The 22,796-nt window shown below is 48.6% G+C and overlaps 6 protein-coding genes across 6 annotated transcripts; 3 read left to right on the top strand and 3 right to left on the bottom strand.

The window, feature by feature from the left end:
• Nucleotides 1–1,805: 1,805 nt before the first annotated feature.
• Nucleotides 1,806–4,486, top strand: ANOM_001163 (glucose-6-phosphate dehydrogenase). The gene is made up of 10 exons (XM_015546420.1): nt 1,806–1,903; nt 2,204–2,276; nt 2,332–2,352; nt 2,425–2,769; nt 2,837–3,034; nt 3,094–3,178; nt 3,238–3,314; nt 3,370–3,577; nt 3,631–4,001; nt 4,062–4,486. The coding sequence occupies exons 1-9, from the start codon at nt 1,860–1,862 to the stop codon at nt 3,879–3,881; spliced, it is 1,302 nt and encodes a 433-aa protein (XP_015410912.1). The 5' UTR covers nt 1,806–1,859; the 3' UTR covers nt 3,882–4,001; nt 4,062–4,486.
• A 701-nt stretch (nt 4,487–5,187) lies between these two features.
• ANOM_001164 (putative sucrose transporter) lies at nt 5,188–7,324 on the top strand (the record flags this gene model as incomplete). Its single annotated transcript, XM_015546421.1, has 8 exons — nt 5,188–5,327; nt 5,401–5,426; nt 5,485–5,729; nt 5,788–5,854; nt 5,904–5,975; nt 6,028–6,217; nt 6,273–6,388; nt 6,441–7,324. The coding sequence occupies exons 1-8, from the start codon at nt 5,230–5,232 to the stop codon at nt 7,322–7,324; spliced, it is 1,698 nt and encodes a 565-aa protein (XP_015410919.1). The 5' UTR covers nt 5,188–5,229.
• Nucleotides 7,325–8,318: 994 nt separating this feature from the next.
• On the bottom strand, nt 8,319–11,750 carry ANOM_001165 (putative morphogenesis protein (Msb1); the record flags this gene model as incomplete). Its single annotated transcript, XM_015546422.1, has 6 exons — nt 8,319–8,426; nt 8,487–10,777; nt 10,830–11,058; nt 11,115–11,208; nt 11,288–11,445; nt 11,564–11,750. 6 exons carry the CDS (start codon nt 11,748–11,750, stop codon nt 8,362–8,364), a joined length of 3,024 nt encoding a protein of 1,007 aa, XP_015410918.1. The 3' UTR covers nt 8,319–8,361.
• A 2,920-nt stretch (nt 11,751–14,670) lies between these two features.
• On the top strand, nt 14,671–16,697 carry rlmA (SRF-type transcription factor RlmA; the record flags this gene model as incomplete). The annotated part of the gene is made up of 4 exons (XM_015546423.1): nt 14,671–14,726; nt 14,796–14,952; nt 15,019–15,442; nt 15,502–16,697. The coding sequence occupies 4 exons, from the start codon at nt 14,671–14,673 to the stop codon at nt 16,695–16,697; spliced, it is 1,833 nt and encodes a 610-aa protein (XP_015410917.1).
• A 1,453-nt stretch (nt 16,698–18,150) lies between these two features.
• On the bottom strand, nt 18,151–20,270 carry ANOM_001167 (MDR family MFS transporter; the record flags this gene model as incomplete). The annotated part of the gene is made up of 6 exons (XM_015546424.1): nt 18,151–19,042; nt 19,108–19,258; nt 19,310–19,431; nt 19,498–19,808; nt 19,869–19,898; nt 19,977–20,270. 6 exons carry the CDS (start codon nt 20,268–20,270, stop codon nt 18,151–18,153), a joined length of 1,800 nt encoding a protein of 599 aa, XP_015410916.1.
• Nucleotides 20,271–21,003: 733 nt separating this feature from the next.
• ANOM_001168 (EF-hand domain-containing protein) lies at nt 21,004–22,441 on the bottom strand. The gene is made up of 4 exons (XM_015546425.1): nt 22,235–22,441; nt 22,148–22,166; nt 21,249–22,083; nt 21,004–21,191 (listed from the first exon to the last, which is right to left on the bottom strand). The coding sequence occupies exons 1-4, from the start codon at nt 22,273–22,275 to the stop codon at nt 21,169–21,171; spliced, it is 918 nt and encodes a 305-aa protein (XP_015410911.1). The 5' UTR covers nt 22,276–22,441; the 3' UTR covers nt 21,004–21,168.
• Between the last annotated feature and the right edge of the window lie 355 nt (nt 22,442–22,796).

The following is a 22,796-nucleotide window of genomic DNA, read 5'->3' on the forward strand; positions in this document are numbered from 1 at the left end:
ATCCAGTGATGTAGTATGTATGGGATGTACTCCGTACTCCGCTACGGAGTTTATAACTAAAGACGGCACCCTTACTGAGTGATCATACCGGGAGCACATATTTGGAAATACAGCGAGTTCCGCCCCACAGGCAATCGGCAGCGACCTTTACGCGGAGTATATGTTGTTTTACTCTGACAATACACAATTGTATCCTGGTCTGACCGTAGAAGTTCAAAAGAAATAAAGGAAACAAAAGGAAAAAAAAGAGAAGTAATTGGGAGCCATCTACTTCTACACATCTACTACCTAGAGACAGCCCGAGTCAACTATCAAGTCAATACCCGGCTCGGTACAGTCGTGAGGCTAGGTTCGGCGTTAATGCAGCCGAGTCGGTCTGATTACATTTTCATCCAGACTTTCTTTAAACTTACGGGAAAATAGAATCCGTATTGATTGAGTGGCAGTTATCAACTTTGGATGACAAATCCGCCGATCAAACTCCACGAGTACGGTCACCGAAAGTGGCTTCTAGGAGCACGCAGTTCCGGCTACCTTCCTCACAGCTTCTGGCGCGGTCGATGGAATAGGCCGGCCTGTATGTACATACCCTGTAATACAGTGGAGTCCGAAATCGCTCTTTGTGTACTGTAATCGGAGGGATACTTTCTACGTAGTCTATAGATTAAATTAAACTATACGAGGGACAGATTCACTTGTCAAGGTGGATTGGAGATGAAACAGCAGAGTGACAGTGAGTAAGGGCTTACAAATGAAATACTAATTAACTATCCAGACTCTCGTTGTAACTCTAACTTTAACTTGCGTCCTCCGTTGACAAGTTGGCAAATGGCAATCAGATTGAAGACGGTTACCCTCCTAGATTTAGTAAGTAAAAATGTACTTACGATGTCTTACATTTCTTTCACGTCTATCAAACAATGATTACCATTCAGGTGATATGCGGATTACTTGAGAGTAAGCGGTTATGACTCGTGAGACATAAGATTACCAGCCAGCTGATAGCTCGCGCGGGGTTAACAACATCCAGCAGTTGCTTTGGATAATGGAACGAGTGGTACTCAGTGGATCTGAATTTTCCGGTAGACTTAGCCCAGTCCATCTTCGGATAATTTCAGGGATTCTGATCTGATATTTTGGCGGTAATACAAAGTTACAGACATGCTCTACAGGCACGGTGGTTGTAGTTACTCCTATAGGTAGTACAATCAATACCAAAGGGGCTGGTGGCTACTATCTAGCTCAACTGTCACGTATGAAAATGGACGCTATGATATAAGACAGAGGAGTGAGAGACCGATGGGACCTGAGAACTAGCTAGCAAATTCATTACAAGATGATAGATAAGCCAGCAAGAACATCGTCTTCTAGAAAGTCTAGAAGCCTGTTAAATTTATAATACAGCATTTGAATTTAAGAAAAAATCTTATGTATGTATGTAGAGACATACAATGATACAAAAGGGGCAAACAAAGAAATAAAAATAAAAAATAAAAAAGATTTTCATCGAAAAAAAAAGAAAAAGTAAAAAGAAGGAGAAAGATCATGATAATAGAATTAAATAATAATACCAGGTAATACATGAAAGAGTAAGAGCCCCGCGGCAAATTATATGGACGGAGGTGGAAAAGAAGGCCTCGTGCCCCACCATCGTAATGCTGCTGCAGCTCTAAGCAAAGTCCTCTCACGGCGTTAAAAAAGTACACTGCTCCGCCGGAACTGTTGGGGATTTTTCCAACAAACCTCTCCTCCATTTCTGACTCCCCTTTAATTTTTCCCTCTCCTCTCGAACTTAGATCTCTTTCTCCTATCCTACATTCCTTCCACCCCATTGCGACCCGATCTCCTATCATAACATCATGGCCAGCACAATAGCACGTTCTGAGGAGCGCCAGAACGCTGGGTGAGTGTTGACCACATCCTGCCTCCCTCTGACATCACTCCCTCCCTCTCAACTGTTCCGCCCACTTTGTCCACCCGCCGTGACAAACCGCGCTCGAAGCATTTCAACCTGGAATTGATCCCCATCAATTATATATATTATTTAGAATTCGACCTCTACATTGCTTTTTTTGGGCTTTCTTTTATTTTCTTCGAATTTTCCTTCTATCACATACAGGCTCCCGTTGATCGACATACATTATCCACAATCCCTGTTCTGCAACTGCCTCTAATTCGCTGCTAACATGGATATTTCGCTTAGCACCCTCGAGCTTAAAGATGACACTGCCATTGTAGTACTTGGTGCCTCGGGAGATCTCGCGAAGAAGAAGACGGTGGGTGATCCTGCGAAGCTTGGTGCAAGAAATCGGAAGCTAATGTCTCTCATAGTTCCCGGCACTTTTCGGCCTTGTATGTACCTGCGGACTAGCCCTCTAATGAGGGGTTAGGTAACCTTGTTTCCCTGGCTGACCCTGCATCTAGTATCGTAACAAGTTCCTTCCCAAAGGAATTAAGATTGTCGGCTATGCCCGGACAAAAATGGACCACGAAGAATATCTGAGACGTGTGCGGTCGTATATTAAGACCCCTACTAAGGAAATCGAAGAGCAGCTGGACAGCTTCTGCCAACTATGCTCCTACGTCTCGGGTCAATACGACAAGGATGAGGCTTTCCAGAACCTCACTAGGCACCTGGAGGATATCGAGAAGGGTCAGAAGGAGCAGAACCGTGTCTTCTACATGGCTCTTCCCCCCAGCGTTTTTACTACCGTGTCGGAGCAATTAAAGAGAAACTGCTACCCCAAGAACGGTATCGCTCGTATTATCGTGAGTCGTCCCTTATACCGTCGTCTTCAGCAAAAACGGTTGCTCATGTGTGCTTTATTTGTTATAGGTTGAGAAGCCTTTCGGCAAGGACTTGCAGAGCTCGCGTGATCTCCAGAAGGCGCTCGACCCCAACTGGAAGGAAGAGGAGATCTTCCGTATTGACCACTACCTGGGCAAGGAGATGGTCAAGAACATCCTTATTATGCGCTTCGGCAACGAATTCTTCAACGCCACCTGGAACCGTCATCACATCGATAATGTGCAGGTACGAATTGGATAATTGCTCCGTTTGGCCTGGCTATTTACTAAAATAACTTGCTCCAGATCACATTTAAGGAGCCCTTCGGCACTGAGGGTCGTGGCGGCTACTTCGACGAGTTCGGTATCATTCGTGACGTTATGCAGAACCGTATGTAACACGTTGTTTGTTCCCACATGCTGGCAAGAAAGCTTACCTCTTTGCTGCAGACTTGTTGCAGGTATTGACTTTGCTCGCTATGGAGCGCCCCATCTCATTCTCCGCCGAGGATATTCGTGACGAGAAGGTAACGGTTTCTTTTAACCCAACCATCCTCTGTTCTGATATTGATGCATTAGTAGGTGCGTGTTCTGCGCGCGATGGACGCCATTGAGCCCAAGAACGTCATCATCGGTCAATACGGAAAGTCTTTGGATGGAAGTAAGCCCGCATACAAAGAGGACGAGACTGTCCCTCAGGATTCTCGCTGCCCCACTTTCTGCGCATTAGTCGCATACATCAAGAACGAGCGGTGGGACGGTGTTCCTTTCATCATGAAGGCCGGCAAAGGTACATTCTACCCTTTACTCTCCCTGCGTTGCTTGCATGCTTACAGTCCCCAGCCCTGAACGAGCAAAAGACCGAGATCCGTATTCAGTTCCGCGACGTGACTTCAGGCATCTTCAAGGACATTCCTCGCAACGAGCTCGTCATCCGTGTTCAGCCCAACGAGTCCGTGTACATTAAGATGAACTCGAAGCTTCCTGGCCTCTCCATGCAGACTGTCGTGACTGAGCTTGACCTCACCTACCGCCGTCGCTTCTCCGACCTTAAGATCCCCGAGGCTTATGAGTCTTTGATTCTGGACGCCTGAAGGGCGATCACTCGAACTTCGTGCGTGATGACGAGCTTGACGCCAGCTGGAGAATCTTCACACCTCTCCTGCACTACCTTGACGATAACAAGGAGATCATCCCTATGGAGTACCCCTACGGTATGTTCTGGATCTGTGTTGCATATAGTATGTGAGTTTTTGTGGCTAACGGTGGACTAGGCTCCCGTGGACCTGCCGTTCTCGACGACTTCACTGCCTCGTTCGGCTACAAGTTCAGCGATGCTGCTGGCTACCAGTGGCCCTTGACTTCCACCCCCAACCGTCTGTAGACGGGGAAGGCTTATGAGGCTAACGAGAATGTAAAAAGGACAAAAAGGGGCAAGGATACTAATGCAGCATGACTGAGTTTGTTTTTATTGTTATGGTATGTTTGGGAATTTCGGTTTGAGTAGGCGGCTTTTTTAAACAATCGGTGGGCCGGCAATGACGGAGTAAATCCATTTTTACCACCCAACTCTAGAAACGAATCAAGTGAATATTACGAGATCACGAAAGATGCGCAGACCTCGCGCCGTTGTTCTCCAGGAAAAGAGGCCAAGCCGATTCTAAGACTTGGCGGGGACAACGAGGACATTTTAAAAGAAAGAAAAAAAAGAAGAACATACCCCTGGATCCCTGTAGATGAATAAGATTAGCATTACGTACGAGTCAGTCGCCTGGTAAAATGTCGATGTTCATTTGAGAGTTCATGATCAGCTATTTATAAACCACCCTTTCAGGTCCCTTGTGGGTCTGGTAAGATTAAATTTCATAGCCTGCTGCCGATAAGATTGATTGAATTCTGCCCTGACGTTCCCGGGGGCCCGCATGCGTCTGTGGTCTGGGTCCCGCCCGTGACTTTCCTTTTCCTTCTTTCCTTTCTTTCCTTTCTTCCCTTGGTGCCTCAATTTTCTCCAGGCGCTCTTTGCTTTTATATGCGATTGACCCTCCCATCAGATTAATTCCCGGTATAGAGCACCGCTTACGCGCTTTCGTCCATCAGTCTTCGAGCTTCCACGACATTGTTCCCGCCATTGGATCTGCGTTGCATCCTCCCATGCTATTTTTTTTATCACAGACAGACACTGCGACGAGCGCAATCCTCCTCCAACCTCTACCGCCGACTGTTGATTACTCGTCGAGTCTAAGCTCATAGGAGCCCTTACACCTCGCAATTGCCGCCCAGACTCTTATATTCCCCGATCGAATTGAGAACCTGTCGACTGCTCTAGAACGTGTGGTTGCCTGATCGTAGGCACGAGACCAGGTGGACCTAGTCCATTTCATGGAAAATCGAGGATTTCAGAGAGCGTCAATTACATGCAAGCATCCAGCGATATAATTAAGGATGCCACAAGCTGCAAGATGGGTGGGTTCGCCCTCCATCAAGGGACGAACAGAGGCAATGCGCATGGCACTCTTGACGTTTAGTCTGTTAGGGTTACAGTACGTTGACCATCATTGTCGGTATCTACACTGCCTGTGATGAACATGATCCGCTAAGATATCTATGGTGCAGGTTTACTTGGGGCATTGAAATGACCTGTAAGACCTTTTCTCCTCCGCCGCCGAACCGTCCTCTAATCAGACCTACTCGACATAGACTGCACTCCGTATCTTCTCCAGCTCGGCCTCACTAAATCTCGAACATCACTTGTCTGGATCGCTGGTCCTTTGTCCGGGTTGATTATCCAGCCTCTCATTGGTGTCATCGCTGATCGGTCGCGATCGAAATGGGGAAGACGAAGGCCATTCATGATTGTAGGCTCATTGATCGTCGCGATGTGTTTGTTAGTGCTGGGATGGACTTCAGAGATTGTCGGTCTTTTTGTCAAGGAGGCAGAAAAGGTAGGTTGAGAAGCACGCTGAATTTTAAGCAAGAGCTTACATGTGGATCATTTACTAGGCCAACCGAGTTACCATTGCGCTAGCGGTCCTTAGCATTTATGCCGTAGACTTTGCCATCAATATCGGTGGGTGTGGGTACCAAGGAAATCTCAAGTGCTATCTAACAGCGTCTAGTCCAAGCGTGTTGTCGGAGCTTGATAGTTGATACATTGCCTATTCCATCACAGCAGGCTGGGTCAGCATGGGGTATGTTTTTTGCCCATTGCCGAATGCGAATGACTGATCTAATATCCCAAAGCCACTAGAATGTCAGCCATTGGCCAGCTCATTAGTTATGTTATCGGATCAATCGATACAGTTAGCATATTTGGCACCACAATTGGCGATACTCAGTTTAAGCAGATGACAGTTATCGCTGCGCTATCCTTACTCATCGCTGTTCTGGTCACTTGTTATGCGGTGAAGGAGAGGATATTGATTACTGCTAGGTGAGTAGATGACCGAGGATACGCCCCAGATGCGGTTCGTTGACTTGTGGGACAGAGACTCCGAAGGGAAGGCCGGGGCTTTCCAGGTCATGTCTCAATTATTCAAAACTACAATGGACTTGCCTCCCCGCATCCAAGCCATCTGCTGGGCTCAATTTTGGGCGTGGATTGGTATAGACATCCTTGTGAAAACTTTGATACAACCCTCGCTAATCTATACCAGGCTGGTTTCCATTCCTTTTCTACAGCACCACCTGGGTTGGTGAGACATATTTCCGTTATGAGGTTCCAAAGGATGCGACGTATCCGACCGACATGCTTGGCGAGGTTGGCCGAGTTGGCAGTTTGTCACTGGTCGTCTTTTCGTCCATAACATTCTTCAGCTCTGTTCTGTTGCCATTCTGCGTACAGCCTCCAGATGACAGGAGACCCCGATTTACACCACGACCCCCTCCAGGGATTGCCGCCTTGCTGAAGAAGATCGCTTTGATACGACCGGACTTGCAGACGACCTGGTTGATCTCCCATGTGATGTTTGCAGCTACTATGATCTTCGCACCTTTGGCCCGATCCCGGGCCTTTGCAACCTTTTTAGTAGCCTTATGTGGAATTCCGTGGGCGGTCAGCAGCTGGGCCCCTTTCGCCTTCATGGGTGTGGAGATAAACAAGCTGGCCTTAGGCCCAACTCAAGCATCGCGCCTGGCCGGTGTCACTATGATCACATCTTCCAGTATCCGTTCTGAGGCTTACGGTGATAGAAATGGAGATACGGAGATGGACGTGCTGCGTCTCAACCACAATGACACAGACAGCGATTGTGACACAGAGGGTGGTGCCTCCGATCTACCATCAACAGGTGAATTGGCTGGCATTTACCTAGGCGTGCTGAATGTGTACACGACACTGCCACAATTCGTCGGCACATTCATCAGCTGGATAGTGTTCAGTGTTATCGAGCCAGGTAGCACAAAGCGAGATGCCTCGGAGACGCAATGGATGAACCTCGATAAGGGTTCGCCCAATGCCATCTCGATCTGTCTGTTTATTGGCGCGCTAAGTACGCTTGTGGCCATTGAAGCGACTCGACGCTTACGTCACACTCGATAGTGATCGTGGCTTTCTCTCTTCTACGGTATATCTTTTCTATCACGACGAAAAGAGAGTCTACTTTAGACTCTCTGATATTATACTATCTGATACCCAGATTCATTCAGCGATGTATTATTTGGGAGTATATGGGACATGTCTGAGGTGGCATCTTTCAGGCACAGACCGACTGAGTCTGCGCTGATGATTGATTGGCCTTGACATATTTGGGGGATTTGTTCGCCACATACATATTGGCATATGACGGTATATATTATTGAGATAATGATAATTATAATGTACTATACGATACTCTTGACCTAATGGTAATTTACTTCATGAATATAATGATTAGGGTATGTACCTTCGATGATATATGTTCTCAACTCAATTCTACATACCACCATTCTACGACACAATCCCAAGTTTCCCTGGCACTCAATAAGCTGGGGGATACGCCCACAATCTTAAATAGTCACCATTAATATCAGTTGGGTAACATTTATCCTACCCAAGTGCCGAAGAAGAAAGGGATGAAGCTTGTAAAGGCCCGCGAAGTAATTTACACCGGAGATGTACTAAAATTGAGCTTGATTTATAGCGATAGTCGGCTAAGGTATATCGGTAATTCAAAGTGTGAAAGAAAAGTGAAAAAAGTAATTAAATAAACAAAAGACAATCAATAAAACAGGAAGGGGAATAAAACGATAAGCTCAAAACAATTGAAAAGGGGAATCGCCACAACATGAATATCCTTCCCTCGATGAACTAATAAGCCAGGGATGATGTTACAACAGAGTCGTCCGTTCATGGCGCGCGTCCGTCATCCTTCGCTATCAGAGCCTGTGCTCTTGTCATGTGAATAGGAATTTTATGGAGGCCAGGCCCAAACGCGGGGCAATCAAAAGAAAACAGAGCCTGCAACAGATATCGGAAATTGTCGAGGCCGTATAGAGATTAAACAGGTGGTACAAGGTATATGAACAGATGATGTGCATCAAAAGACGAAAGATAAAAGTGACTGGTACTCAAGAATGAATAAAGGATTCAAGTATGAATTAAGCCATTTTGCCGGTCAGTTCGGCCACCCTGGCCTTGATCCGAGCCGCGCGAGCATCGAAACCTTAATGATACAACATTAGTACAATGGACGACTGCTATTATGGAGGCTTGCGTTACTTACTTTCTTCTTCGCTTGTGTTGCCACCGTCGTCTTCGTTCATCCGCATATGCTCATACTGGGCGGCTCTTTCGGCGGCGTTTTTACGAATCTGTGCCCACCGGTCATGGGAAGGATTGGCCTGAGAGGGAGGGCTAACTTCATCCTTGGCTTCAGCCGGTGCGCTGTCGACAGGTTCCTTCTCTGAGAACGTATCGGACACAGGCGAATCCTCTGGAACAAACGCCGGCTGCTCCACCAAAGGCCCTTGATCAAATCTCGAGAACTCACTATCGGCTGTGGTGCGTTCGTTGGTATTTACGCGTGAAAGGGCATCGTATTCGGCTTGCCGCTGGCTACTATGGTAGTCGCTATTTGATGCGGAGACATGGGGTTCTGGCTGCACTCTTGCCTCTGGCTGAATCTTGGCCTCCGGCTGTTCAGGCTTCGGTGTTTCAGTGACAGGCTTGGGAGTAGCTGGAGCTTCGACGACAGGCTTCGATGTTTCTGCGGTTGATACCCCAGGCACAGGCTTCTTCTTCAGGGTGGATGGACGGACAACCGGTTCTTGGGATGCCTTTGCCTTATCCTCCAGGGCAGCACGTGCAGCAGCCACAGCGGACCCCCCGGCACCCGTAGACTTCATTGGCGGTCTTGCTTCAGGTTCAGGCTTCCTCTTCGTTGTCCCAAACATACTCTTGATTCCCATAGTAGGAGGCTTCTTCTTTAATTTATTGGATGTATCCTCTGCTAAATCCGTGGACTTGCGAAGCGGCTCAGTGGCCGACTGTTCCACAGGAGCACTGGAACTATCTTTCCGACCACTGGCGTCTCGGTCACCAGTAAAGCTATCCTTCTGAGGTGTTGCGGGCGCTGGAGAGCTACGAACGTCATCCTTGGGTAGAGGCGGGGGAGCCTGTCGGGTACTGGTACTGAGGGCTGGAGACAAAGGCGGGCTCAGATTTTCCCTGGAGGCCTCCTTTACTTCATCTACCGGAGCACCAGTTCCCGCAAGGCTATTCTCCATATAAGCGGCTTTGTAGGCATTCTTGCCCTTGTCGTAGTTACTGGCCCATTTCAAAGCATGCGATGCTTCGTTCAAAATGGCCGGCTGCAGAGTCATAACAGAATTGGTCTTCGAGTAAGTGGTATCCCGAATATTCTTTCTAGATTGTCCGGACGCGGCTTCTTCTTGCTCCCGATGCTTTCTTTGAAGGGCGGCGGCGGCAGCCTGAATACGAGCATGCTGGTCAGGACCGATGCTGGTCTTACTTTGCGGTCCTTGGTTATCAGGCCGCTTGTAAGACTCCTCTACCGCGCTAACCTTTTTGGCTAAGGACTTGCGACGCCCGAGTCTCTTGCGCGTGGAAAACCCGAAGAAACCCTTCTTCTCGACGATATAAGCACCAGGCTCGGGCTCCGGTGCCGCGCCTTTAACCTGCTCCTCCAGGACAAGCCACTTCGTATTCTTGATGACAGTCTCGAGCAATGCACATCGCCCAAAGACTGCCTTTCGGGAAGCTGGTTCCTCCCCTGCCAAACTGCTAATCCACACCCACCAGAATGAGTCATCCAGATCAAGAGTGGTAATACTAGCCAATTCACCAGGGTCCACGGACGGCTCAGTATTCAAAGTACGCTTATGGGACTGCGAGCTTTGGCCTCGAATAGTATTGATGGGGGGCAATACCTTATCGGGAGGGAGCAACACCGGCGCCACTGGACCTTTGAAGACGTTGTCATCACTGAAACCAGAAGACATGAAGTCTGCCCATGAGGGAGTTGTTGGACGACCGAGATCGCCTCCACCAGACTGAGGAACAGACCTCAGACCGCCACCGAACTCCTTTGACACCATGCTCGACGTTCTGTCGTCGTCAACATCCGTGGCCCCGAAACCTAAATCTTCAAACCTGGACCACGACGCTTCTCTGGTCGCGGAGGTTGGATCCGATTCAACCGATTGATTTGTAGACGAGATGCATTTCAGTACACGGAGACATTCATCCGTCAGCGCTTGGAGGGGGTCTTCGAAGCTAGCAAATTTCTGCAGGTGACTGTCGCTGTCTCGATACTCGAAATTCTTTGCGCGGCGTAAAAGAGCAAAAGGGGTGGCAGACACAGTGTCGACAATCATGACAACTTTAGTGGTAGAGACTTGAAGAAGCGCTGGCGTCTCCGGCGGGTATTCCGTGGCTTGAAGCAATGTTTGCAAAGCAATGGGTAGGGTAGAGATACTGCTCATCCCGCGCGGCGAGTCAGGGGACAGCGAACGTAGGTATGCGAAGAACAAGTGGCTTGTCGCATCCGCGGCGCTACAAGGAGTTAACCAGCCATTAATTATCGTTTGGCGTCAGTACTACATACCTTGCCCAGTCCTTGTAGGCCGCTTCAAACCCATTGCCAGTGTCTGTATGTTCAAATGCCCACCACCCGGCATACCGAGAGAGTTTTCGTCCTCCCAGGCCGTTGGATTTCCCATGCGCCGCAATCGCGGTTAAAAGATCGAAGAAGTCGAAAATGATCTTAGACCTGGCATCTGAGTCAACGCTAATGGGGATGAACGTTGAGAATGCATCGCGGGCAAGCTGAGAATCTGTAGTTTAATAAGCATACACCACCGCTATGCGTCGGAGACATCTGAATACGGACCTTGTTCACCAATTCTAAACAATTCGTAGGCGTCCCATGTGACAACTCCACCAGGAAGTCTGCTCCAACACCACTTTAGTACACTACAGAGGACCTGAGATACCCGTGTAAGCGGAGACAATGGATACAAAGGTAATTGAGCCCGTCGCATAAGGGGTTCGGGGGTGGCTTACAATTGGGTCCGTCAGTCGGAGCTCTTGCGCTAAGACATCTCCCTTAGGAGGCGAGCCTTTCGCCTGGGCTTGATTGAAGTAGTTGCGGATGAATGTACGTGCAGCGCTGGCGTCGGAGGCTGGCCGGAAGGGTAATAGTAGGAAAGGTGTTTGGAGACCTGTTGAGGACAAAGCGTGGCAATGATCAGCAACTTGAAGAATGCGCCTATCGCAAATTGTCGACGGAGGGGCATTGACGTCAGGGGGCACAGAAAAAAAGAAAGAAGGGAAACCTACCTCTGGCTTTCAACTCTTGCGTACAACCTCGCAGGAGATCCTGGACTTCTTCCGGAGATACTTCAGTTCGCTGCCACGCGTCGGTCCATTTTGGCTTGGGAGGGCCATTATTTTCTACCACAGGAGCTTTGGTCTTTTTGGGAGTATGAGAGTCCTTGATTCGAAAAACGCGGGCGAGGAACGGCATTTTCACCTTGCGCTTCTTGAACTCCTGAGGTGAAAGGTGCGACTAAGTATTAAGTTGGGGAAGTCGACCTTCTAAGGCACGGTCAAGAAGTGGCCGTCTTAAGACGAGTCGATTAGCGAATCTAAAGAGGAAGACTTCACGATTCCACGCTCGACCGTGTGAGTGGGCAACCGGCTGTAGATTAATAGGAGAAAAGCCGTATAAATAACAGGCTAAGGAAAATGAGGTGTAAAACCAAAAGGGAAAGACTTCTTAAGTTGATTCAATAGATTGGAGTCTAAGAAAGACAAAAAAGAGAAAGAGAAAAAATAAAAAATTAGACAAGAAGAGAAAAATAAAAATGAACTGAAATGGATCAAAAAAAATAAAAGATCAATCGAATTAGTAGGAGGACATTCAGGTGGTCAGAGAATCGCCTGCAGCCCAGACGGGGCAGCACGTCTAGCGTGCAGCGATACTGTACTAATGGCAATAAGGCCACAATCGACCTGCAGAGAATTTGGGAAATTGAATAGTAACGAGTGCAATCTCCACGTTTTTTTAAGCTTGGAATGTGGAGCTGGTAAGACCGACGGGCAGAATGAATCGGAGTAAAACAAAATTAATAACGGCGAAAAAAAAGAAGAAGATATAATGGGAGGAAGAGAAGGAGAGGGACAGGAGAGAAGAAAAAGGAAAAAGCGACGAGGTAGAAGAGGTTGATTGGAAGGACGATTGATGATGAGGATCTACTGTGTTGCTCGTTTCAGGGGTGAAATAATAATACCCTCCGAGCCCATTGCTCTATCCATGGTTCAGTCGCCCTCCATCGACGCCAATTAATTGGCTTGGAATCCAAGAGGACCAGACGAACGCCGGTTCATTCATTGTTCACGATCCGCTACCCAAAGTTCTTTTCTTTCCATACCTTGGAAGCCTTCCTAGAAAGGATGAACCAGGAAGAGTTCGACGCCAGTGTTGAGGATATGGAAAGAAATGGCCTGGTGTTAATTAAATTCTCCCCTCCTTCTTGAAACCTGGTGGTCAGGATGATGCCATGCTAAAATTTAAGGTATCAGGGTCGAGCAAAAAGAGGTTAGGCAGAATACCGTATCATACCATGGAGTCGGATCCATACAGTACGTCGGTAGTAACCTCTTTCGTACCCAACCTTGAACAGAGAATTTGCGTCCATGTCGGTCGCTCCAGTTAGGTAGAATTCATGATGTATATTAGGTATGGAGTAGATCTATAACCAATCAATTAACCATATCCAGAGATGGACACTGCATATGTACGTTTAGTAGGGGCGCATGACTCGACTTGGTTGTATGACAACTGTTCCCTGCTTATCAACGTCGTCGACATACATCCGACGTATCTCATCAAGAGCAAAATACACCAAAGAAAAACAACACGACTCCGTAGAATCAGAATCAAATACCATTACCCAATTCTTCGCCTCACATCGATGCTTGGCTTTTTGCCTTGACACTAGAATATGCGAGGCGACAGATCAAATCCATTGAGTTGATCATCGTGACTGGTCATGGAAGACGGTCCAATCAACAGGGATAGGGGTTCAGCTGGAGCAATTCTGCCAGTTCAACCCAATGATCCCGTTATCCACCACCCTGATAAAGCAGCGGGCCCTTTACCGCCTAGTCCGACGAAGGCCGAAGGAAGGCGGCTGCAAATTTGAAAGTCTGGACCCGTGTCGAGTTTAGGGACTAAACTGGTTAGGTAATTTGATAACATCTGCCTCAGGCATGTATCTTGATGCCTCCATCCTTGTGCAGGCGGTCAAGCCCATAGCTGGCACCACCGGCTAGTCTAACTACTTAGTCTTTAGGCTTTCTTTGGAGAGGGTCAATGCGAGCTCAAGATGGCCTTCTTATTAGCGGGGATGATCATAAAGTGCAGCATGATGAGAGCGGACAAAATCGACTTCATGAAATCGTTACTGGTACGCAACCCTTGGAGTCGTCAACGTGAGATGGACCTGATTAGTGAAACCCGGACGTAACTCTACTCTCGGTAGGACAGCAACCTCATTGGATTGTATTGAGAATGGTGATAGGCCGGAACTAAGGTTTCATCGGGACCAGGAGATATCGATCAAAAACCTGGACCACAAGGAGGCGGAGTGATCGGTATATGTACCTAGTGGTTGGGGTTCATGGAGCAGTCAGCAACGGATCTATAAATAGCCCGGGCGGCGGTTAGAAGCTCGCCAACGGCGGCTGCCCGTAGCCGCCGACAGGTCCAGTGATTAAGAAGTTTCCCACAGTCGATGTCTATCTTTAGAATCTTCTGCATCACCCGCGTGTCGCCGCTCCAACCATCCAGCCTTTCTCATCCATCCATCCTTCGTATCCCATCCCAGAATTGACTTTGGCTCATCTTATCTGTTGTTCTGTCTCTCGTTTTCACCTTGGTGACCTGAGGTTCCTCTAGTCCCTGCCTGCATAAGGGGGTCCCTTGTTCTTCCTCCGACCGGTAAGACGCCGTCGCCTTTACGCGCTCCGTTGGTTCATCCCTCCAAATAGCGCTGTGCCAATCTCACCCCTCTTGTCTATCTGTACCCTCGCATTCTTTTTCATCTGCTTCTTTGTCCCCACTTCTTTTGGGAGAGATTGAAACGTTTTGTTTACAGCCTTTCGTTATTTTTGTTATTCTTTTTTAATCTTCCTGTTTTTTAAAATTAAAAGAAAATTAAAGGGGGGAAATCTAAGAAAGGAGCCTAGCAAACACAGTCGTTTATTCCACCGCGCTCTGGATTCTTTTTTTTTTTTTCTTTTTGGGCGCTTCCCTGGGTTTCAACTCGCGCCACTAATTCATACAAAGACGCATAACCTCACGTCTACTCGCTATTGATCCTGCCTTCGGTGTTTCACCTACGCCCTTTACCCTTGTGTGATACGCTCACACTGTATCCCTCATGGGTCGGCGAAAGATCGAGATCAAGGCGATCAAGGATGATCGCAACCGTTCAGTGTAAGTCCCATGTCTATGCTTTCTCGCTGCGTGGAATTTAAAGAGCTAACATGATGCCCTGGTCTTTAGTACTTTTCTGAAACGGAAGGGTGGTCTTTTTAAGAAGGCACATGAGCTTGCGGTGCTATGTTCAGTAGATGTTGCTGTCATTATATTCGGTCACAACAAGAAGCTATATGAATTCTCATCATGTGATATGCGCGAGACCTTGGGTCGTTATCAATATGTTCGTCTCTCTCTCCAACTGTATGATGCCGAGTCATCGTATTAACATGGCATACTTTGCCTTTAGTTCGGCCCGCCACACGAGCATAAAGGCCCTGAGGACTTCAACGGCCGGCGCGATGATGACGACGATGAAGACGAGACCACACCTGCCCCTGAAGAAATGCATCCAACACCACCGCAAAATAACCCACCGATGATACCCACTCATCTCCCCAGTCATCCCGGCTTCCAACATGTTAATCATGCGCCTTCCGCGTCCCCTCCCATTGGCAATGGACTGCCGTTTGATCCGCGTCACGGTACCCCTCAACCTCAAGGACTTTCAAGACCATCCTCCAGGAATCATGTTCGCAGAGTCAGCTCCAATATCGGTACACAGCAACATCATGCCACACCACCGCCACCTCAGAATGGATTTGCCTATATGGCTAACCCTTCCGTGTATAATCCGAATGCCCACCATGCTTTAGGTCAACAACCCCGACCCGGTCAGTTTGCACACTTTGGCCCTCCGCACGGCGTACATCATGCAGCCCCGCATCATCAGCATCAGCCTATGCCGCCGCAATCCATGCCGCCGCACACAATGCCGCCCCAGGCCATTCCACCGCATATTCAACAGCACCCCCAGCATGCGCATATCCTTGCACAGCAAACACCTCCAATGGGTTTATCGCAACCACCCCATCCGCAAATGTCCCAGGTCGCCCAGACATTTATGCCGGAACAGGGAAGGAGTTCCATGCCGCCCGCGTTCCCGTCGGAGCAACAGCAGCAGCAGCAGCAGCAACAACAACAACAACCCACGCAACAACAACAGCGAACGGTATCGCTTCCCGAGGCTCCTCCCGCGGACAGATGCCTGGACCGATGAAAGGCGAAGACAGTCAGTCGCCGCCGCAGCAAAGGTCGATATCATCAAAATCACGTAGTATCTTTACGCCGATTGATGATCGTGGTTCTGTCTTGGCTCGTCACTTTGGAGTCGGTCCACCTACGTCGCCGCGCAGTGAGAACTTACAAGTGAAGCTTGAATCTTCACATAACGAATCTAAGGACAAAAAGGGACTCAGCCAACCAGTGGCGCCTCCACCTCCACCACGAGCCGCGACTGAAGCGCCTCGTCCTCAGCCGGTGCCTGAGATCAAGCCTCCTGTTCGGACGAACAGCGGTCAGTTAAATACGAAACGTCCACAGCTAAAGGTGCAAATACCCAGCGAGAGTTCGGATCGGGGCAGCGCAACAGCAGATTCATCCTCCCGCGATTCCGCAGGGAATAAGACACTTACACCAGCGAAAGCCAATCCTGACGGCAACCATTCCGGTGTAGTGCTACCTCCGCCTTCGCCTTCTGCCGGTGCAATTCTCAGTGCAGGCGCTCAGGGACCACCGAATCCATTTGCCCGGCCACCTCCCCCTAGCACCGCTGCTCCGAATAACAATGCATATAGTAGTAACAACAGCAGCGGCGGCAATAACAACAACATAGACACTCCGATATCTGCACTTCCTAGCCGCTTCGTGTCAGATGCGCTTCTTCCTTCTCCATCTAGTTTCTTCCCTGAATGGGGGTTTGGCCGGTCTGGTCCGGACAGTAATATGCTTCCTAGTCCTCTGACCTTTCCCACTCCCGCCGTTCAAACAGGCCCCAGCTTTGCGCGAGAAGACGATCAAGAAAAGAAGCGCAAGAGCCCTGATAGTGGACCAAACGCGGAAGGGGCAACGAAAAAGGCAAAGACATAGCCTCCCTTGTTGTCTAGATTGATGATTGCGGTCTTGTTCTTTCTTTCACTGTCTCAACTATGGCATCGTGTGGCGTTAAGGAAGGTATTAATACCTAATCGGGTGAGCGAGTTGGATATGTCTCTTTTGTTCATTGGATATCCTTTCCCCTTTCCAGTCCTCTCTACTTTCGCCGTGGCTTCCGCTTCCTTTCCACTGTTATACCCCTTCCTTTTGCCGTTGGATCTTATTGGCAACCCTGCCTTAAGCGCTTGTTTTCGAAAAGCTCTTTCCGCATGAGATTCTCAGTCTCTCTCTTTCCCATCTCTTGACCAGGACAGAACAACCTTTTGCTTTCTTTCAATAATCACTTGCGGATGGCGTTTCAGTATCTTTTTTTTATTTTATTTTTTCGTTTTATCTTTCTAAATTCGGTAATGTATATAAGGATGTTTGAATAGGAATAAAAATCTGGAACACGATATTTCTTTCGGCCAAGTGGGGGTATTGTGTATTCTCTGGTGGGTTCAGCTGCCATATACGTCTCTTTTATACGCAGTAGAACGACCAAGAAAAGCTAAGCGACTTGCTCCATCTATGCTACGGTGGATCATCTGAGTTAAACCGAAAGCCCGGTACCAATTGAACAGAGCTGAATCTACGATCGACTGCCTAAACCGGCGTACACGGACGTCATTGCCGATAAAGTTCAGATTAAGTTTGCGGTCCCAAACAATGAGCAGCGATAGATCAACTTGGCACAAACCACTTAAGTACACATATACCTCATTTGTACTTGAATTGAAAATAGTAGCAAGATGCAAGGTGTACAGCTTACTAAGTATAAATAGTGTAACTAACTGGCTAACTAGTTAACTACTCACTGAACAATCAGATTGTGTGTAAACTAACATGGAATAAGGTTATCCGAAAGCCTCCGGTTGCGAAGCAGTGATGTCATTCCTAGGAGCTTCTGCGGTACATAGGTAAGGTAAGGTAAGAGGATGGTCATTAGCTTAGTTGGTCTTATTATGTGAAAAACGTGCGGAGCAAATTCTTTTCTTCAAACCTGATTATACTCTTCGACGGCATTCTCTGCGCTGAATCCGTATGTGCATGTACAGTACGTATTTACTCCAGTTCATCATGTTCCAATCCAATATACACTATTTGAGCAACTCCAGCCATTAAGCCTCCCTGTTGAAGTGGGTATAGCAAGACATTAAGATAAACCAAAAAGGCGAAAACAGAAAACCAGCAAACTTTTTCCACGGTCTGACATGCTCATAATACCCGCCAGGAGTATCAGCAACTCGATTATTTTGAGGAAAAGGGGGGGGCGACAGTGTTGAAAGAAGGGTGAGAAGGGTCTATTATGCGTGTAGACTGTAGCGTGTAGATTTATGGGAAGTAAGAAAGGGAGGGGATGGGGGTGACCCATTGGTGTAGAAGAGATGAGATGACTAGGGGGGTTTTAAACGGTCTCCTTGGATTCGGGCTGAGTCTCGCCTCTTTGCGCGGCGAGGATCTCTTGTCTTGCGCGCTCTTGCTCCGCTAGTCCCGTCTTGGTGAAGGTGTGTGCCTTGCTGAGCTCGACGGGTCGGATGAATAGACTGACGAGTAGCCCGAGGCCGATGATGGCCGTGTAGAAGATCCACATCCGGCTCAGGGTGAAGGTGTATGCTTTCAGGACGACGCTCTGCTGGGCTTTTGGGAGTGCTTTGATGAGGTCGCCCTGGGAGCCGGAGAAGGAGGAGGCGAGCGCGGTGGCTTTCTCGGGCCCGATCGCGGCTGAAATCTTGGGCATTTGCTGCTGGAGGACATTTTGATACACGACGGTACCGAGGACGATGGACATGGCGGCGGAGGTTTGGCGGAGGAAGCCGAACGTAGAGGTTCCGGCGGCGACGTCGCCACGGTGGATGTTAGCCTGGAGGGCAACGAGGGGCGCTTGGAAAATGGGGCCGGAGCCAAAGCCGGCGATTAGTTGGTAGATGATGATACGAGGCCACGAGGCGTAGTATTTCAAGTTAATGAGGAGCCCGTATCCGAGGGTCATGAAGAATAATCCGCCCACGATAAGCTCGTGGTAACGGCCGGTCTTTTTAATGATGAAGCCAGTGATTGCGGAAGTCAAGGACAGGCTGAGAACGTTCGGAAGCACGTAGACACCGCTCATAATAGGATTGGCGAGGAGCACAGTCTGGAAATAGAGCGGGAGGTAGAAGGAGCCAGCGATAAACACGAAACTGTGGCAGAAGCAGACAAAAAGGACCAGGGCGTTGTGCCAATTCGTGAAGAGACGGATCGGTATAACGGGGTATTTTGCGACCTTCCATTCAACCATCATGCGATAGCCCACGCCACTACTCCAAAGACGATGAGACAGATGACGGTGGCCGAGTCCCAAGGGTAAGTGATGCCACCGTACTCCAGGCCAAACAAGAACATGAGTGTTCCTCCCATGATCAAGACGACACCTATCCAATCAATAGATTTTAGACCAGCTAGAAGCGGAGTTTTTTCAGCCTCAATCTTGAGGAACAGGACGAGGATAACAAAAGAAACGCCTCCAATGGGTACTAGTCAGACATGTTAGCATAGTCCGGTCTACTGCCCGCCGGTTTCCTTACAATTCAGATAGAAGCACCAACGCCAAGTAACGTTGGTGGTGAAGGCGCCTCCAATGATGGGGCCTAGAGCACCTGCAATTGCCCACGTAGAACCAAAAAGACCGTAGTACAACGGCCGTTCTCTAAAGCAGAAATGAGTTAGCAACCCTCCATCAAAAGGGAGAAAGCATATAGAGGACATGACTTACCGGACACTGAACAAATCGGAGACGGAGATATTCACCAGCACGATGATACCACCACCCCCAACACCTTGAATAGCTCTGCCCACCAGAATCATCGGCAGATTAATAGCCAACGCGCAGATCAAACTACCTACGAGGAAAGTAAAATTGGCTAGCAACAGAATCCGTTTTCTGCCCCAAATATCACTAATTTTACCCCAGAGGGGCACTGCGGCGGCATTGGCAAGCATATACGACGAAGCCATCCATGAATATCCACTCTCTGATGCATTGAAATGAGAGGCCATTGTTGGCAGGGCCGTGGAAATAATTGTCTGTACCAGCCTGTAAACATCCGAACTATGACGACAGATGCGAGCGATCTAGGTACTTACCATATCTAAAGCTGCTAAGAACAGGACCAACTATAGGTTTCAGCATGGTTAGCCGGGATTTGATCCAAGATGCACTTCAGGAGGAGAAAAGCAAAAGCCCGTTCTTACACAAAGCGCCGCCATGACAACAATAATCTTCTTCTTTCCCAGTTTCTGCGCCTGGGAAGGCACTCGTTCCAGCGAAGCGCCATTTGCCTCTTTTTCCACCGTTCCATCACCGTTGGCCTCATCCAAATGCTTTTCCTCTGAAGATTGACGATGGTTATTCGAAGTGTCGGTGTCCGCCAAGCTGGGGTTCAATTCCGCCGGGGCTATTTTGTCGTCCGTCACAATCTGACCATTGCTGGGCGTGTGGGTATCATGTTGATCCCGGTCATCACTGGGATGAGAAAGCGCCGTCATTCTTCGCGATGCAAGACTTGGCCTGACTTGACTTGGCTTGACAGGGGAGGATTTGGACGCCCCGTTGAGGAGAAAGGGACCAAGAATGCGCCCAATCCGTTGTGGCGGGCAGATCCGACGTTGAAAGACCGAGTGACTCAGGGTTAGTAAAAGATCGACGTAAAGAACGAGGAAAGAAAAGCCACAGAACACCGAGGCGAAAAGGGAAAACTCTGGGGCAGTCGCTGAATGGATTTCCACTGGTGGTTGCTAAGGCATTTCGGCGTGAAGGAGCCAACCAAAGGGAGCGAGGATGTGGTCGAGACTTATAAATGCGATGTCAGTATCTATAACTTTGACTAACTAAATTGTCGGCCTTTCGGAAGATGCCGAGTCTGTCGGACTTAAAAAGATTTCAAGGACCGATTCGCCGAGGCATGCAAAAGCACAGAGATGATGTACGGAGTACTGTATGAATGGTAGTGTTTTCTTTGGGGGATCAGAGATTTTAATTTTAAACTGTCTTCTGATTTATTTCTTATTTTGCCCCTAACAGAAAAATTCTTGGTACAGTTAGTATGCAAGTAGGAGAATTTTCCTTGCCACATGGACCTAAATGACAATGCATCCCAACAAGGTTTAGGGGAGTTTTTCTATCTATTACCAAATCAATTGCCAACGGGTCCGTATTCTGATCATGAGACACTGCAATCTATAGTACAGGTCAATGCAGCCTTTAAACACAAAGCAATTACTACCTTGAGTAGGCAGCTTGCAAGTCCACCGAATACACCTTGTATACCACTTTTTGCTGGATCGCCCGGTGCTTGAATTATGATGCTCCATAAACAGGGTATAATGATAAAACACGAAAAAAAAAGATCAAAGCAGAGATGCACAAGAACTCCTTATCTACCGCTTAGTCCTGTAGTTGCAGGATTTCTGTAGCCATTGTGTCAGCGACTGGTCAAGGGAGGAGGAACACCGCAATTCCCTTACCAGTTAAGAACTCCTCAAAGCTCACAGTAATGTAACCATCGCGGTCATCGTCATACCGCTTGAACACGTCCGTCATACGTCTCAGACTGATACACGCCTGTACAAACAGGTCGAAGCTCATTCCCATATTCCCCAGGTGAGCAGGTCCATTCATCTGCCGTCCCTTACTTTCAAACGTGGTGAAAAGCACCGTCACAAACGGTTTGCTTAGTCGGTATCCGAATGCGAGAAGTGCGTTCTCGAACTCCTGAAGGCTGATGCGCCCGCTACGGTCGGCATCGAATCGATCGAAAAGCTCCCGCCACGCGGCAAGGTAGCGCCATAGCGATACAAACTCGTCGAACGAGATCGTTCCAGAGCTATTCCGGTCAAACATGCGGATCATCATCTTCACGGTCTTAGGGTGAAACGAAGTGAAATCACCATTCACCAGAGCGGAGCCCAGCTCCATCTCCGTCAGTGAACCGGTGTGGGATGAGTTGGCGGCGCGAAACAGTGGGAAGAGCTGTTGCGGATCGTCATCCGGGACCGACAACGGGGGCGGATTTGGAGACCGTGGGGGCCGGGACGAGGGCTGGGGCCGATTGCGCACAGGCTGGGACGGAGGTGGCCCAAATCCATAGTTCTGTGGAGGTGGTGATGGGTGCAGTGGATGAGTCCGCTGTTGGTGTTGGTTTGCAACCGGCGCGGGCAATGGCTTGTTCATGTGCGCACTCGTAACAGGAACGCGAGGCGGAACACCACTACTAGTAGAAGAGGGGTTGGGGGATGGCCGAGACGGTTTACTCTGGTGATGCTGAGGGCCAGTTTGCATCGCACCGATCATCTGAGCTACCTGGCGTTTATTTTCGTCAGTTATGGAGGGGTCGATCAGGGAAACCAAAACACTCGATCGGTACCTGTTCGGGCTCTGCATGTCTGGTCCATTTTATGCAACATTAGCGATCCACGGCGCATCCTGAAAATCACTTGCGAACTCAACTTACGCTGGCAACGCATCTGGGTTGTAAGATTGGTTGTACGCCATGGTGTAGTCTATCGATGCCTGTCCGGCTGACGTAACGGATGTTGGTATTTAAGGAAATGAGGTTGAGGGGGGTGTCTGACGCGGGAAACGCGCTTTTTATGGTGGATCGGACAGGCTACAGAACAAAGAAGAAGAGGAAATCAGGCAGAGATACGAAAAGGATTTTGGTCAGGAGTTTCAGGAGGGAGTTAGTGTTGGCGTTAGCATATGCTTCTTCGCAGTCAAAAGCGGAGCGCGTGGGGCACTGGTTCGAAAAGCTGATTGCCAAGAGTCTTAATATGTTGAATCAAAGGGGGGCGATCAGTGTATACGAATACGCGGTGGCAGAGAAAAGATCACCAAACTAACGGGGAGGAATTTGGGCATCCAAATGGGATCAAATGAGGCTTTTTTGAAAGAAAGATTCGCCTCAGCCCTATCCCACTCTCTGATTCATTTGTTTGTCCTGATTGAGTATGGTTCTCGGGTTCTCCTCAATCCGCGGTGGAGCTAATGTGAGTCTGTATCTATATTTATCTCTT

The sequence above is a fragment of the Aspergillus nomiae genome, assembly GCF_001204775.2.
Source record: "Aspergillus nomiae NRRL 13137 chromosome Unknown contig00021, whole genome shotgun sequence".
In the NCBI taxonomy this organism is placed as follows: domain Eukaryota; kingdom Fungi; phylum Ascomycota; class Eurotiomycetes; order Eurotiales; family Aspergillaceae; genus Aspergillus; species Aspergillus nomiae.